The 16,662-nt window shown below is 48.3% G+C and overlaps 1 protein-coding gene across 2 annotated transcripts in view; it reads right to left on the bottom strand.

The window, feature by feature from the left end:
• Nucleotides 1–13,697, bottom strand: part of WTIP (WT1 interacting protein) — a 78,599-nt gene extending 64,902 nt beyond the window's left edge. For both annotated transcript variants that reach the window (XM_060398488.1, XM_015100553.3), the window contains exons 1-2: nt 12,947–13,697; nt 7,060–7,161 (exon numbers count right to left, since the gene is read on the bottom strand). In XM_060398488.1, coding sequence (XP_060254471.1) covers nt 7,060–7,161; nt 12,947–13,619 — 775 coding nt within the window. In that variant the 5' untranslated portion in view covers nt 13,620–13,697. The remainder of the gene's footprint in view (nt 1–7,059; nt 7,162–12,946) is intronic.
• Nucleotides 13,698–16,662: the final 2,965 nt, after the last annotated feature.

Here is a 16,662-nt window from a genome sequence, read left to right as displayed (position 1 = left end):
AAATTAGAACACTGGTTGAAAGGATGTGATGGGGGAATCATATGGAAATCAACTGGAGAAAAGGGGAGACAGAAGTTTCTTGTGTTTTTTTTTCCTGTATCTTTGTTAGGGGTGTAAGTTGCATACATGTACATACTTATGCAAAATCTTTGAATTATATATTTAATATCTGTTTGCTAAGCAATATATAAATTGTACTCAATTAAAAATGAAAACAAAGATAAACCGAGTATATCTTATGCCAGAGTAAAGCAGTGTTCAAAGAACAAAGTGGGTACCTGTCAAAATGGCATAGGAGCCAGCAGGAAGGGACTTCTCTGGCCAAATTTGAGACAATTTGTGCATCAAAAGAATTATGATGGTACTGCAATACATTAAGCTAAGCTAAGCTAAGTCACTTCAGAAGTGTCCGACTCCGTGTGATCCCATAGACGGCAGCCCACCAGGCTCCCCTGTCCCTGGGATTCTCCAGGCAAGAACACAGGAGTGGGTTGCCATTTCCTTCTCCACTGCAATACATTACATGAATACAATCCACAAGTAATAAGAATTCTCAGAAAATATATATTTGCCCCTGCTCATACGTTTTCAAACACTCCTTAAGTTTTCTGGAAAACATGTTATAGTTTAGAACTATATCAACTTTATTGGAGAATTATTCCCTTATAAAATTTGTCCTATTGGTAAGTGGGAAAAAAAAATTCCCTAGGAGAATGCACCTTCAACACACACCTCAATGAATTCCCACAGACAGACTTCCACAGTCACAAACTAGAAAACCCTGGTGGTCCAGTGTTTAAAATTGCTCTTTTACTACTTAGGGCCCAAGTTCAATCTCTGGCTGGGGTACTAAGATCCCAAAAGCCGAGAAGTGCAGCCAAAAACGAAGAAAATAATGAAGCAAGAATAGATGAGGAAAAGAATTTATAACACATATAACCAACAAAAAACTTTTATCCAAGATGCATAAAGAACTCCCAGAAATCATTAAGAAAAAGTCAAACAACCCAATTGAAAAATGGGCAAAAAGGGGCTTCCTTGGTTGCTCAGTGGTAAAGAATCCACCTCCCAATGCAGGAGACATGGGTTTGATCCCTGGTCCAGGAAAATCCAACACAACATGGAGCAATTAAGCCTGGGCACCACAGCTACTGAACCCGTGCTCTATAGCCCCAGGGCCGCAACTACTGAACCCAAGTGTCCTAGAACCTGTGCTCTGCAACAAGAGAAGCCACTGCAATGAGAGGCCCACGCAGCACAACGAGAAGCAGCCTGCACTTGCCACAACTGGAGAAAGCCCACGCAGCAATGAAAACAGGCAAAAATTAATTAATTCTTTATAAAATGGGTAAAAGACTCAACAGGTACTTTACACAGAAAGGCATTCAAATGACCACCAAATACATGAAAAAGTGCATGAGTCATCAGTATTCATCAGAGAAATTCAAAGCAAAATCACATTAACGTATCACTCCAGTATGGCAGAAACCAAAACAACTTTGAAAAGCAATCATCCTCCAAGTAAAAAATTAATTAAAAAAGAGAAAGATATCACTCTACCTCTACCAGAATGGCTAAAAAGACAATGCCAAGTGTTTGCAGGAATAAGGAAAAACTGGAATTCTCATACACTGCCAATGGGATTATAAACTGGTCTGTCTCCTGTGGTAACCACCCGCACATACTAACGCTGACAAGCTCACTGATCTAGACTCCCAGTTCTGGAAGCCAGATCTGAAGAAATGAAACAATGCAGCAAAGGCAGAGGAGACAAGGACAACATGAAGGAGTGGCTAAGGGAAAAGCAGCATAGAATGACAAGGACTGATATTTCTAATTTGAATTTTATAAGTAAATAATAGAAACAATGGGAAAGAAGGAAATTTTTGAAAATAAAATAGCTAAGATTGTTCTCATATTGACAGTTTTCAGATTCAGGAGTCAAAATGAATCCCAGACAAATAAAACTCATACCTACAACCCATCAAGCTATAAAAGAACACTTTAAATTATCTGTACTTTTTTCCTAATTGATATGTGAAATATTTTAAATACTCTGGAAAATGATCCTTGGAAGTTATGATTGTGGCAGTAGATGGTTTGTTTTCCCACATGCTTCACAGTCAGTCTCTTTTTAACAAATCCAGTTTTTTAACCCTAATGTAGCCAAATTTGTCAATCCCTTCTTCTTAAGTTTGGTGATTTTTGTGAGTGGGGAAAAAAAAAAAAACTTTCTTAACCAAAATATTGATAGAGGCAATTTTCTATATTTATTTATAAAATTATCATGTTCTTTACACATTTTGGTATTTGATCCACTTGGATTTAATTTCATTATTTTATATGGATAACCACTTTTCCCAGAACCATCTGCAATGCCATCTCTATCATCAGTTAAGTTTTCACACAGACATGGGTCTGTTTCTAAACTCTCCACTCTGTTCCAGTGGTGCATTTGTCTATCCTTGCCCCAGGACCACATGAAATCACTAATACAACTATACGGTATATATTGACACCTGGTAGTAGAAGCTTGCCCAGCTTATTCTTTGTCAAGATCATCTTGACTATTCTTAGCCTTTTGCTCTTATATTTAAATTACAGAATTAGCCTGGCAAATTCATGAAAACCTGCTTAAGTGAAATTACAATGCATTATAGATCAATTTAAAAAAAACTGGCATTGAATATACCCATGTTCAATAGTATGTGAATATGGATATAGTCATAAATATTTACATGAATATGGTATATTTATTTTTCTTAGTGCAATGACTAGGACTTTCAGTACAATGCTGAACAGAAGATATGGTTGCAGGCTTTGTCCTTTCCTCTTTTAAACGTCCATTTTCCTTATATTTTACCACTGAGTAGGATGTTTGCATAGATTTTTAGTAACCAACTCTCACCAGGTTGAGAAAGTTCCTTTTTATTTCTAACTTGCTAAAATCTGAATGTCAGGAATTTCCCTGGTGATCCAGTGGTTAAGAATCTGCCTTGCAATGCAGGGGACATGGGTTCAATCCCTGATAGGGGAACTAAGATCTCACATGCCACAGAGCAGCTAAGCCCTGGAACCACAACGAGATAGTCCATGCACTGCCAACGAAAGATCCTGCCTGCTGCAACTGAAACCTGATACAGTCAAAATAAAACAAATATACAAACTTTAAAAAAAAACTGAATGTCAGGGCTTCCCAGGTGGCTCAGTGCTAAAGAATCCACCTGCCAATGCAGGAGACATGGGTTCTACCCCTGATCCAGAAGACCCCACATGCCAAGAAGCAATTAAGCCTGTGTGCCACAACTATTAAGCCTGTGCTCTAGAGCCCAGGAGCCACGACTACTGAAGCCCATGTGCCCTAGGGCCTGTGCTCCACAGTAACAGGAGCATCCCCAATGAGAAGCCCAGGCTGCAACTAGACAGTAGCCCCCACTTGCCGCAACGAGAGCAACCACGCAGCAAGGAAGCCCAGCACGGCCAAAAATAAATAAACAAAAATTATTTTTAAAAATGTGAATGTCAGATTTTACTGACCTCTTGTTCTACTCCTATTGAGACGATTATAAAGTTTTTCTTCTTTGTTAATGAGGTGAATTACATTAATGAGTTTTCTACTGTATACTGTATAAGAATACTCAAGTATTCTTCAGATAAGCTCAACTTGGTCATAATGTATTATCATGATTCATACACTGCTGAATTTAATTCAAGAGGGGAAAAAATGGAGTAAATAAAACAAATAGTACAAGAAAAAATTCCCAGAATTGAAGGGCAAGTCTCCAGTCTAATGGGACTTTGTGTGTGTGCCCAACAACCAATGGCACACAGCCTACACCAAACATAAATAGTCCTAAGCTCAGCTGCTGCACTGCACAATTTCAAGAGCACCATTCCTGCTCCATCTACGTAAATGGCACTCCCTGGAACTGTGCAGTTCACGGCCCTTTCCAGAGGCTATCAGAGCCGGAGCAGTGACAGCCATCTTCCTGAGACTCTCAAAAGGAAAAACCAGGTCACACACACAAAAATAAGACTCAGAATGGCATCAAAATTTGGGAGCCATGGCTTCTGGAAGATCAATCTACAACTTATAAAATGCTTAGTGAGGCACCTCCATGGTGGTCCAGTGGTGAAGACCCCACACTTCCACCACAGGGGGCCATGGACTCCACTCCTGGTGGAGGAATTAAGATCCCACATGTCATGTGGTGCAGCCAAAAGGAAAAACACACACACACACTAAACAAAATGCTTAGTGAAAATTATTTCCAATTTGGAAGACTATTCTCGGTCAACTATAAATTGTGAGGGTAGAATAAAGGCATTTTAGACACACCAGAATTCTGAAAATGTACCTCTCACATGCCCTTTTTTAGAGAACGAAAGCAAAACGCTGGACACTCTTTGGGTGGTTTCAGAGCTTTGAGTCTTCCCTACTTATCCAAGTTGTGTTCAGTATCCAGCCTTACCTCAGGCAGCTTGCTGTGTTTAAGGGAAACTTGAATTCACCCCCCTTATCCACGGGTGGGCCTGATTAGTATAAAGCTAAGTCTTCTTCCCTTATATTGGTTCCAATACTCAGGCAAGTAAAGTCAATCAAATCATAGCACTCCCCCCAGCCACAGGGATTGGTTCAGGAATCCATGGGTGAGATGATCTGGCCAATGACATGCAAGAAAACTGTTGCTAGGTGTTTTCTGGGAAAGAAGTGTCTCCACCCCAAAAACATGACCAGAAGAAATGCCCACTTTTTCTTCAGACCAGTGGTGTGGCAATGCGAGTCTCAAGCTGCCTCAGACGTTTCATAAGAGAAGTTGCCCTAAGGATAAAGCCAAGCACGAGGGAAACCCAGCCAAGCTTTTCTTAAGGCCTAAGCCTCTAGATTCTTCCCAGCCTAAAGCCAGTCCTATCTCTAGGCTCCCAGTTCACTGAGTTAAGAAATATTCTTAAGAGTTCAAGCCTCCTCAGAAGTCTTCCTGTTACCTGCAGCTGAAAGCTTTATGGAGACTGTAGATTCAATCCAAAGAGTATACATGGGGAGGTGAAGGTACAGAATGAACACGCCACAGGGGTTCAGAGGACCGCAGGCTCAGACTACAGAGACCCAGGACTCCCAAGAGGGGAACTCAAAAGAATGCCTGCTACTATGGAACATCTGGGGGTAGGGGGTGGGGAAAGACCTGAAGATAAAAGTCAAGACAATGCATGGAGAAGAAAAGTTTAAAGAAGAAAAAACTCCAGGAAAAGTAAATGACTACAGAACAAAGGAGATCTAATCACAGTGGAATTCTTAGCTCTGCAATAAATAACATTTAAAAAGTCACATAATATAGTAATATAAACCTAGTTTATTGATTTAATCACAGCTTATGATGACTATACTGAGAAGATGGAAGGAGAGAAGGGAGAACAGTCAGTATAAAAACAGCCCCTATTCTGAGGGCTTCCCTGGCGGCTCAGTGGTAAAGAATCCACCCGCCAATGCAGGAGACACAGGTTCGATCTCTGATCCAGAAAGATCCCACATGCCACAGAGCAACTAAGCCTGTGCTCTAGAGCCTGGGAGTTCCTACTACTGAAGCCCACACGCCCCAGAGCTCAAGCTCCACAACAAGAGAAGTCATCGCAATGAGAAGTCTGCACACTGCAACTAGAGAGCAGCCCCTACTTGCCTCAACTAGAGATAAGCCCAGGCAGCAGCAAAGACCCAGCACAGCCAAAAATAAAGAAATACATAAAATTATAAAAAGGAATCTATTTCTCATTTACCACAGCAAACTCAAGTAAACCATGGTTAAAAAGCTCAAGTAAATCATTTCTAAAACTGATACATCAAGAAACAGCAGTGTGCACTGTCAGAACCTGGAGGTGTCTACTAGAAGAAGTTGCTAAAAAAATACCAAGTGAAAGACACCAGGGGTAGGAAGATAAGTGCTTTTCTGCTATTGCAAAAATTGCTTCTCAGGACTATCTGACTTAATACTTGGCACATATTACACTTTTATACTATAAAATACTAAAATGTTTTGTGTAAATAAATAAAAGATATCTGCACAGGGGCAAAGTATGAAAGAACAATAAGAACATCAAGAATGTAGATTTATTAGGTTGGTTGGATTATAGTTACTTTTTATAACTTTTTTAAGTTAACTGATGTTTATATTTTATACCATGTGTAAAATCGGGACAAAAAATAAGCTGCAGGGAAAAAAAATACTAGCCCCATATATAGGCAGGCAGAAGGCACATCACTGGCTCCACAAGCCCCACCCAGGCAGCCAGGAGACATCAGTACACTGCTCAGGACAGAGGTTCCAAAGCCAAGGCTCAGGGACTTCCCTGGTGCTCCAGTGGTTAAGACTTCCCCTTCCGTCACAGGAGATGTGCTTTCGATCCCTGGTTGGGGAGCTAAGATCTCACATGCATTGTGGTTAAAAAAAAAAAAAAAAAAAACACACATAAAACAGAAGCAATATTGTAACAAATTCAATAAAGGCTTTAAAAACTGTCCACATCAAAAAAAAAAAAAAAACACCTTAGGACGTTGCTGGCAGTCCAGTGGTTAAGAATTCACCTTCCAATGCAGAGGGCTCAAGTTCGATCCCTGGTCTGGAAACTAAGATCCCACATGCCTCGGGGCAAGTAAGCCCCTGTGCTGCAACTCCTGAGCCTGCTGCTCTGGAGCCCGCAAGCCGCAACCAGAGAAGCGCATGCACCACATGCACCTCAACGAAGAGCCCACGTGCTAACTAAGAACTGAAGCAGCCAAAAATAAACCGTTTTCTAAAAAAGACCAAAAACAAGGGTTAGAGGGGCAGCTTTTCCCCATGACCAGCAAAAGGCTCTTCCCTGGCCCCACACATCCCCACCCCCAGGGTCCAGCAGATCTCCCAGGCGCATAGGGCCCTCAAACAGACCAAGCCAGAAGGAAAGGCATCATGACTCAGCCTGCTCCACACTCCAGCCTAGGCCAGAGCTGGGTGATCCATCTGCCTGGAACTTAGGCACAAGAGGGTTCACAGTGCAAGAGGGCTGGAAACGGAGAATGTTACCTACCACAGGAGTTGCAGGTGAAGCAATCAGTATGATATAGGCTCCCCATCGCCTGGCACGCCTGCCTTGCTCCATAGATGCCAAGCCCACACTTGATGCAAATGCCTATGGAAGAAGATGCAGGAGAGAGCAGCGGTTAGCGCCATGACTGTGGACTTGAACAGCTATGCATCTGACTCCCAGTCCTAGTGCTCCCCAGTCATGTGAGCTTGGGCTAGGGGAACTCCAGAGTCCTCCATGGCTCCAGTACTAATGGCTAACATGGGGATAGTAAGGGTACCATTAGGGCTTCCTGGCGGCTCAGAGGGTAAAGAATCCTCCTGCAGTGCAGGAGACCCAACCAATCCCTGGGTCTGAAGATCCCCTGGAGAAGGTAATGGCTACCCACTCCAGCATTCTTGCCTGGAAAATTCCATGGACAGAGGAACCTAGCAGGCTACAATCCATGGGTTCGCATAGAGTCAGACATGACTGAGCGACTAACACACACACACACCCACACACACACACACAAGGGTACCACTACTTAGGGTTTGCTGCTGTGGTCTGAGGATTCATAGAGTTTAGCAGCACACCTGGCAAGTCAGAGCTAAGTGACACTGTCTGTGCCATCAAAATTACAAGGACACATTTATGACTAGAAAGTTGTTCTAAGCCCCTTCATCTTGACCTGCTAACACACTGGGGGAAATTCCTTCTGCTGTCTATGAACCAAAAAGAATGAAGACCACACAGACACAAAGAGGGCAGAGCCCTGACCCTCCCAGCCACACCTCCCTCACTGAACGGTAAAGTCAGTTTAATCTCTTGTTCAGTCCCCACATGGATACTGATGCCCCGCATAGTTTAAGTGCCAGAGATTCTGCAAGGCACCAAATTCCCACCCACAAGGAGACTGTGGAGGGAGACAGACAACAACAGGTAAGTCACAGCTCAGGTAGAAAAAAGTGCTATGGAGGAAAAGATGGCTGATTAAGAGTATGTCTGTGGGCACCTCCTGGCGGTCCAGTGGTTGGGACTTCGCCTTCCAGTGCAGGGGGGTGTGGATTCAATTCCTGGTTGGGGGAGCTAAAATCCCACATGCCTTGTGCCAAAAAAAATAAAGCATAAACAAAAAATAAAACAGAAGCAAATTGTAACAATTTAATAAAGACTTTGAAAATGGTCCGCATTAAAAAGAAGAAAAAAAAAATATATATATATATATATATATCTAGGGACTTCCCTGGCTGTCCAGTGGTTAAGACTGCACTTCTTATGCAGGGGGCACAGGTTTGATCCTCAGTCGATGAACTAAGATCCCATGTGTCTCACAGTGTGGCCAAAACAAACAGGAATACATCTGAGTGTGTGATTTTTAAAGTTTAAACAGGGTGTCAGACAAGGCCCCAGTGATAAGGTGATATCTGAGCCAAGATTTAAAGGAAAAAATGGAGGGAAGCTGCTCTGCAGGGAAAACTAGGTAGACTTGGGGACCACCCCAGTGTGGGATGCTAAGCAGGCAAGGGAGGGGTGGTAAAAAAGAGGGCTGACCAGCAATGCCAGGGCGAAGGCCAGCATGAGCTTAAGGGACTCTCTGGCCAGCCCATCTGGGGATCTGGACTGAAGGTGGCCAACCCAGACACCAGAGTTTCTCTCTCAGACTCACCCAAGGTTTCCCAGGCCACAAAGGACCTAAGATGGGCCCCCTGGACCCTAAGTCCTCTGGCAGTTTCAGGACACACTCCCCTCACCCCTTCCCCCCTGCTTTCCATCACATCTCTCTGCTTAACATTTAGCATGGCTGAGCCTCTCCCACCTTTTTCTAATGAAAAAACCTCCATCAGCCACCCCATTCTCCCTCTCCCTTCAGTTAAGAAAGAAAGCTCAGTCCACACCCCATCATCTCCTAACGGTGAGAGCTCTATGGACTTCCTCTTCTGGTCTTGCCGGCAGGGGCATTCCCCTCCTCTCGGGTCCCCAGGATATGACCTACACCTGCCTGGCTTTCTGGTTCTTCTCTCTTCCCAGCTCTACTGGGCAATCCCTTGCTCCATCCTGGACCTCCCATGCCTAAGTCTCCCCAGGAAAGGGCCAGTCAGTGCAGATGCTCTCAAATCAGGCAGGAATGTAAAAGTGGCTGATGAGGCCCCAGGTGAATGGAGGAGAGAGCCATGGCCAGGGGAGGTCACAGCCATTGGCTCCACTGACGGCTACCAGGTGGGAAGGCAGGGCCAGCTAGACAGTCTGATTTTTCCAGAAAAGCTAGAAATCTGGATTTATATATGAAAACTTTCCATGGAGAAATAAATCATCAACTTTCATGTTTTGAGAATTTGGAAGCCAAACACACCATGTCTGCAGGTCTCCACACGTGGCTTTACCCCATCTCCCCGGGGAAGTCCCATCTGCTCACTCCTACCGAGGCTCCTGGCACTCTGCCCAGCCCAGATTCTTTTCCCGAGCCACCGATCCACTTCCCAGACCACTGCAGGCCCAGAACAGAGCTCTGGGTTCCTGCTCAGGAAACAGCACTTCCGTGTAGCCAGGTTTAGGGAAGTATCCAGATCTACCCTGTCTTTCTCACCTCCAACTCTGAATCCAGTTTCTGTGTTTCCCACTATGGGCTTCATTCTCTCCCCTCGCTCCCACTGGTCTGATTCAGCATCATCAATTCTCATTCCACTTGCTGTTTCAACAGTCTCCTTACAGCATCCCATCCTGGCCCCTAATAATCCATCTCCAAAACTGCAGCCAGACTTATCTTTCTAAAGTGAAAATGACCCACCCTTACACCTTCATTCTTGTCCATCAACTCCATCAACTCTGAAAACCTGACCTTGTTTTTGTCTAAGTTACCAAAATATACAGTGAAAGGGACAGAAGTCAGCTGCCCCTGGGAAGCAAAACAGAAGGATGGGCAAGAGGGGAAATTATAACCTTATTATTATTTGCTTTTTGGTTCTGTTTTTTTTTTTTAACTAATATGAGCTTGTACCACTTTAATAAAAATACACTGAGGACAGAGACAGGCTGTTCAGGGACTAAAAGAGGGAGCTGACCAAGGCTTAGGGTGATAGGCGGTACCGTGAAGAAGTTGAAGACCACGACTCTGTTGCCTCGTACAGCAACTGAAAAGGGGGCCACAGCACTGACTCGGAGCCAGGGTTCTGCAGAGCAGAGATTAAAGGAATCAGAGGTACTGGTGAGATGCAGGCTGCAGTCAGAACTGAAGACAGCTGAGCTGAGGCAGATCCAGGTGTGGAGTAAACCCAGGATTTACCCTCAGGCAAATCCTGAAGCTGCTAGCTGGCTCATGACAGCAGAACCTGGTCAGAAGAGATGCTCACGAAATACAGAGAAGGGCCAAGAGGTGAGTGGGTTCTAGGGCCAAGAAAAAGGGATGGACAGAGAGGAAGAAACACACTGAGGGTGAGGTTTATCAGAGGTCACTTGAGCTATGCTACCTGCAGACTTCCTGTTGTAAAATGTTATTTTCATACAAGTGGACGTGTATGAAACTACTGCATTTATACCTCTAAAAGGTGGAATAAAGGCAGTAAGATACTAGCAGTTCAAGTAAATAGCTGCTCATATTTTTAAAAATCAGGAAAATGTAACCTAGATCTGACTTCTCTTAAAAAAAAAAAAAAAACGGAAGAGCAGGTCTTCCCCAGCAGTCTAGTAGTAAAGACTCGGTGCTTCCAATGCAGAGGGTGTGCGTTCAATCTTTGGCCAGGGAATTAAGATTCCCCCATGCCATGTGGTGCAAAAAAAAAAAAAAAAAAACCCTAAAGATCTATATCATCAGTCACCCCCCACTCCCATGTGACAGCAGTTCCCCTCAGAAAGGACAACCCATTAGCCCCTTCACTTCTCCCACTACCTGCCCAGGCCTGGCCTCCTCAGTTTACAAAAACTCAGGAGTAATGCTCACTGCAGCACTGTCTCCAATAGCCAGGACCTGGAAGCTACCTAGACTATACTATGGAATATTACTCAGTCATAAAAAGGAATGAATTTGAGCCAGTTCCAGTGATGGACCTAGAGGCTGTTATACAGAGTGAAGTAAGTCAAAAGAGAAAAACAAGTATCATATATTAACGCTTATACATGGAATCTAGAAAAATGGTACTGATGAACCTATTAGAAGGGCAGGAATAGAGACGCAGACACAGAGCACAGAACTATGGACCCAGCCAGGGAAGGAGAGGGTAGAACAAATTGAGAGAGTAGCACCAAAACATACACATTACTACATGTAGAGCAAACAGGTAATGGGAAGCTGCTGTATAACACCGGGAGCTCAACCTGGTGCTCTGTGACAACCTAGAGGGACCTGAAGGTGTGGGGGCGGGAAGGAGGTTCACGAGGAAGGGGGCGTGTATACCTATGGCTGACTCACACTGTTGTATGGCAAAAACCAACACAACACTGTAAAGCAATTATCCTCCAATTAAAAATAAAAAGATATAATTAAGAAATTGAAAAGCTCCGTAGTACCTTCAGAGGCCCAGAGAACACACCCCTGCCCAGGCCCTGCAGTGAGTGAGGACAGGAAAAGGGGTAGCTTCTCCGGTGGAGAGTGCTGGAAACTTGTTCTCTTCAAAAGGCACTCAGCTTCTGCTCCTAGCACCTACCTGGTATGACAGACAACAGCTTCCTAAGTCACCACCCTGCTCCCAGGCTGTCTGACAGCAGCCACGGAACCTACCCAACCACAGATTCTTACCATGATGCTCAAAGATGAACAGGTCCCCTCTCAAATGCAGAACACCCCTGTGGGGTACACACTCCCTTGACCACCTGACCCCTCCTGGGCTGCAACCCTGGGAGCTTAACTGAACCGTCCACTTCCTTACTTGCTTCCTTCTGCCCACATTCTTCCTTCTGGCTGGAATGCCCCTACTGACTAGTCGTCCACAACCTCCTTCTCTCTCAAGATCCAGTTCGGGCCAGTCCGGAGCTGCCAGCTGGAATGAATGCATGAAAGACAAACCCCAGGAGGGGCCTCATTCCCAGACATGATACCCACCACCCCCTCCAAAGCCAGGTGCCTGCTTATCAGTCAAGGAGGGACGGAAGCCCCTCCCCAAGCCTCCTCTCAGAACCTCAAGCCTAAGAGTCCCAAGAGTTGTCCAAAGGATGGGATCAAAGGGCCAAGGTCAGACTGGGCAAAGCAGGATGTCAGAGATTGATGACCTTTGCAAATGATGCGAAGTAGGGTTCCCTTTGGGAACATGCCATATACACAGCCCAGCCCAGTGTGACCAGCTCAGTTCCCTCCCACTCAGGGTGGGCTTCCCATCCCTCGGCCTCTACCTCCAGCCGCTACCATTATCAAAGCCTCAGGTCAGGTGGGCCCCGGTGGCATCTGGCCAGCCGCCTCCCTCCCTGCCCTGTACCTCCCTGCCCTGTTCAGGGCCCGTACTGCTGAGGGAAGGAAGACACCGGGACCGCGGGGCCCTAAAACAGCTTCAGCTGATCACAAAGCACCGAATACGATGAGCTGAAGTCAAGTACCGAGAGTTAAGAAGAAATTATTCGAAAATAGCTTATTCTGCTTATTAACCTGACGTTTTCTCTCAGGAGCAACGCATCCCCTAATGATGCAAGAACTCCGGGCCCGGAGACCCAGAGGCACACTGTTCTGCACAAGCCCCAGAACTGGTGGTTCACACATACATACACACACGCACATACACACACACACAAACACACACAGTCTGCGGAAACAAACGTCGCCGGCTCCCAGCCCCTCGGGAGGGAGACGCGCCTTTCGCATCCCGGCCCACCTCGCGCTCTCCTCGACCGAGCCGGCCGCCTACCCGGAGGCCGTCCTCAACCCGCGACGAGGAGAGCGGAGGCCCCGGTGCCCAGGCGCGCGGGAGGCGCGGCCGAGCTCGCTCACCGAAGTAGTCCCGCGCCGTGCGCGCCTCCAGCGCCCGCTCCAGCTCTCGGGTCAGCGCCTCCAGCCGCCGCTCCGCCGCGCTCGGGCCGCCCTCCCGGCCCGGGGGCAGCTGGAGCGAAGGCAGAGCGAAAGGGGCCGGCCCGGCGGGCTCCGGGGAGCGAGCCGGCGCGGGGCAGGCGCCGGGCAGGAGCAGGTCCGGGTAGGCGCCAGCCGAGCCGCGGGAGCCGAGGCTGGACACGCTGGAGCGGGCGCTGCCCACCGACGGCGGCCCGGGGCCCGCGCGCGGGTCCGAGCGGCCCGAGCGCGGGCTGCCGTGGCGCTGGTCGTAGCCGAGACTGATGCCGCTGGAGCGGGCGCTGCCGCTGCCCCCGCCGCCGTCGGAGCCCGCCAGGCTGGCCCGTGGGCTGCCCGCCGGCTGCGCGCTGAGCTCTGGGGCCACCGCGCGCCGCGGGCCTCGCTCCCCGCGGCTCAGTCCGTCCACCCCGGCCTCGGGGCCACCGCCGCCGCCGCCCTGCCCCCTGCGGCCCAACGCCTGGGCCGCCTCGTCTGCCGGCCCGGGCCGCGGCCCCCGCCGACCCCGGCCCGGAGAGTCGCCGCCCGGCTCCAGCTCCCGCAGGGCCAGCCCGGCCAGGAGCAGAGCCGCCTCGTCCGCGGCCGCCCGGGAGCGCTGCATGGCCCGGCCCGCCGGCCCCGGCGCGTCACCTCCGCCTCCGCTTCCCGCCGCCGCTCCGGCCGCGCCGCCGCATCGTCCGCCCGAAGCCCGGAGCCCGCCCCGGGACCCCTGGGCGCGGGGTGGGGCGGGGCCGGCGCCGGGCCCGGGGTCGCTCCGCCGGCCACGCGCGGTCCGGGGGCCGCGGCGCTTCGCTCGGTGGCGCGCGCGGCGGAGGAATGTGCGCTCGGAGGCGCCGGGCCGCCTCCCCTCCTCCCCGCGGCCGTGCGGGGGGCGGAGGGACTCCTTTGTGGGGGCAGGAATGCGAGGAAGGAGACGGCGCTGCGGCCTCTGGAATGTGGGGGGAGTGGCGGCGGCGGAGCCGCGTTGTCCGCGCTTCGCCCGGAGCTCGGAGGGGCGCGGGGGCTGGGCTGGGCCGCCGGGCCGTGCGGCTTGGAGCTGGCCCTCGAGTGGAGGAGCGGCCAACTGTGTGTGGCGCCGCGGTGAGGGCCCGGCCTCCGTCGTGCGCCCCGACCGTCGGGCCGCTGGAAAGGTCCCGTATTCCAGCGGGCTGAGCAAGAGGCGGCTCCCCCAGTCCAGGCCAGAGAAATATGAGCAGTTGACAGACGTTTCCCACATCCTCCCCCATCTTACTTTCCTGCGCCGCCACGGTTTCAAGCGCTGGGCCGGACAAGTTTGGCCTTAGGCAGAAGCACTGCAACCGCCCACCCCAGGACACTGGGGACCACTGCGCGTCTCTGGCATTTGCGCCCACAGCATCTTGCCTGACTTGACCCCGAGACCCTAGCCCCGCCCAGGGCCATGCGGCTGCGCACTGGTTCCGGGTGGCCCCACCTGCTTTGTTGGGAAGGCGCCTTGTACTAGGAGTTGCGGCTGGATGGAGACTGGTCTCCAAATCTGGTCACTGGGCACAAGCGCCCAAGGCCAGACGAGGCCGGCAACAGGCATCAGGCTAAGCTAGTGGGCGGGAAAGCCTCAGTTGTGACCCAAGGTTCAGTCACCAAGGGGTGTGAAGACTCCTCCTTCTCCAACACCTGCCCATAGGGGCTTAGGTGAGACACCAAGGAGATGCTACTTCTGAAAGCACATCCTGGGACCAGATGGGGCCTTTGGGGGGAAGTGGGGGGGGGAGAAGGTGGGGGAGGGGAAGGAGAGATGACTAGGGCTTTGTCCCCCAAAACACAAGCTACAAAGTCCTTGTCACACATTTGAAACAGCTTGTAGGGAAGAAAAGCAAACCATTATCTGTCAGGACCTGATGGATCCCAGAAAACAACCTTGAGTGAAAGAGTTCTCTTACTTTCAGGCACTTCATTCCTCAGAGAATTCAAGGAAGGCAACTACAGTGCCTCAGGGAACAGGGAGCCTGGGTAGAGAAAGGTCCGGGCGCAGGCTGACCAGGGCGTCTGGCCTCAACGTTGCTGAGGAGCGGGCTGTGGCGCAGTCTCAGCTGGCAGGGGAGCAATGTCTGACCCAGCTACTCCTCCCTGCTTCCACCTTTCAGAGCTGGGAGAATTCCAGCCCCTACTCCCCAGGCTGGGTGGCAAGGAGGCACAGGTAGGGGCAAGCCCTTTGTGGGGAGCAAAAAATCCAGAGGCGCCTCCTGGTGAAAAATGATCTTCCACTCCGCGAAAAGAAAATAAATTGTCAACAATAAGGTATCCTATTCCACTGATCACATTATCTACCACCTAAAAATGGAAGTATTGGCAAGACTGTGGGGAAACGTGTGTATTTTACTGGTAATGAGTGTAAGCTGGTACCTCCTGTCAGAAAGAGCAATTTGGTGTTAACATCCTCACAAACAAAAACATTCTTGAAAGCAGTAATGCTCCAAGAATCTATTCCGGGGAACTAATCCCATTGCAGATGACAGTGTAGGCACAACTGTTTATCACGTTATTAATGTAATCTATACAGTCCTAGAATCTCCAGCCTTTGGAGCTCAGAGGGAGCTCTCTGCCCTCCAATGTAACTTAAGTTCCACCCTTATCTGCCCACTTAGAGCTTTCAATATTTAAATAATATATTGGCGTCCAGGGTCAGCTAAAGGGCTTTCTTACTCAAATAGATAGATGACAATAACCACCGACACACTGGAACAGAAGCAACCTAAAATATGTTGGCTTTCTGGCAGTCGTGGCTTGGCAGCTGTTCTTGGCTGGGGGACATCCCACATCTAAGACAGGAAGCTGGTGGCAGCAAACATGAATAAGTTGCTGGAGTCAGTCCACTCTAGGCTCCTAATCATTATGAAAAGTGGAAAGTACTGCTGGGGTACACGCCAACTCTGAAAATGATCAGACACGGCAGAACAAAACCAGATAGCCTCCACAATGTCCCAGCCTTGAGGAAATCTGAAATAGAGATCTACACCTGTTGGCCAAAATTTGTGTCCATCACTACTGCAGTGGCAATAATATTGAACTGAGCAGAACGGGTAGAAAATATTACAGAGTTCCAACACTGGCTATCATTATTCTAAGTGATCCTGTTTAGAAACATACCCAGACAGACTGGTGAAAAGTAAATCACACAAAATTATTCTTTAATAAAGTCAACCAAAACCTGTTTAAATAAATATTCACTGTTCAACATTAAAGTACTTCCATGAAGCGGGAAACTCATTAATTATTTTAAATACCTTTAAAATATTTAATGCAGTGGGGAATCCTACCATCATTCCACGAAGTGTATACAAAGTAGAATTTGAAATTGTATGCTCTCCTTTATACATTAACTGAATGTGTCCCAGACCCCATCTTCCTTTCCTCACTAAAGGTGTGTCTGATCTGTTAGCTGGCTCTTTCTGCCTGAGAAGTGAAGGGCCCCTGATTTATAGCATTTGCCAATAACACCATGGTCAATTTTATGTTTTTATTTAAAACATTTCTTTTCACCGCACTGCACAGAATGTGGGCTCTAATTTGCCAACCAGGGTTCTAACCCCCATCCTCTGCAGTATGAGTGAGGAGTCCACTAGACCACTAGGGAAGTCCTTCACTAAGGTCAATTTTATTTTTTAAAATATTTATTTTTGGCTGCA

Source organism: Ovis aries, chromosome 14 (genome assembly GCF_016772045.2).
Source record: "Ovis aries strain OAR_USU_Benz2616 breed Rambouillet chromosome 14, ARS-UI_Ramb_v3.0, whole genome shotgun sequence".
NCBI lineage: Eukaryota > Metazoa > Chordata > Mammalia > Artiodactyla > Bovidae > Ovis > Ovis aries.
The sequence above is the reverse complement of the archived record's forward strand: the minus strand, read 5'-3'. Positions and strand labels throughout refer to the sequence as shown.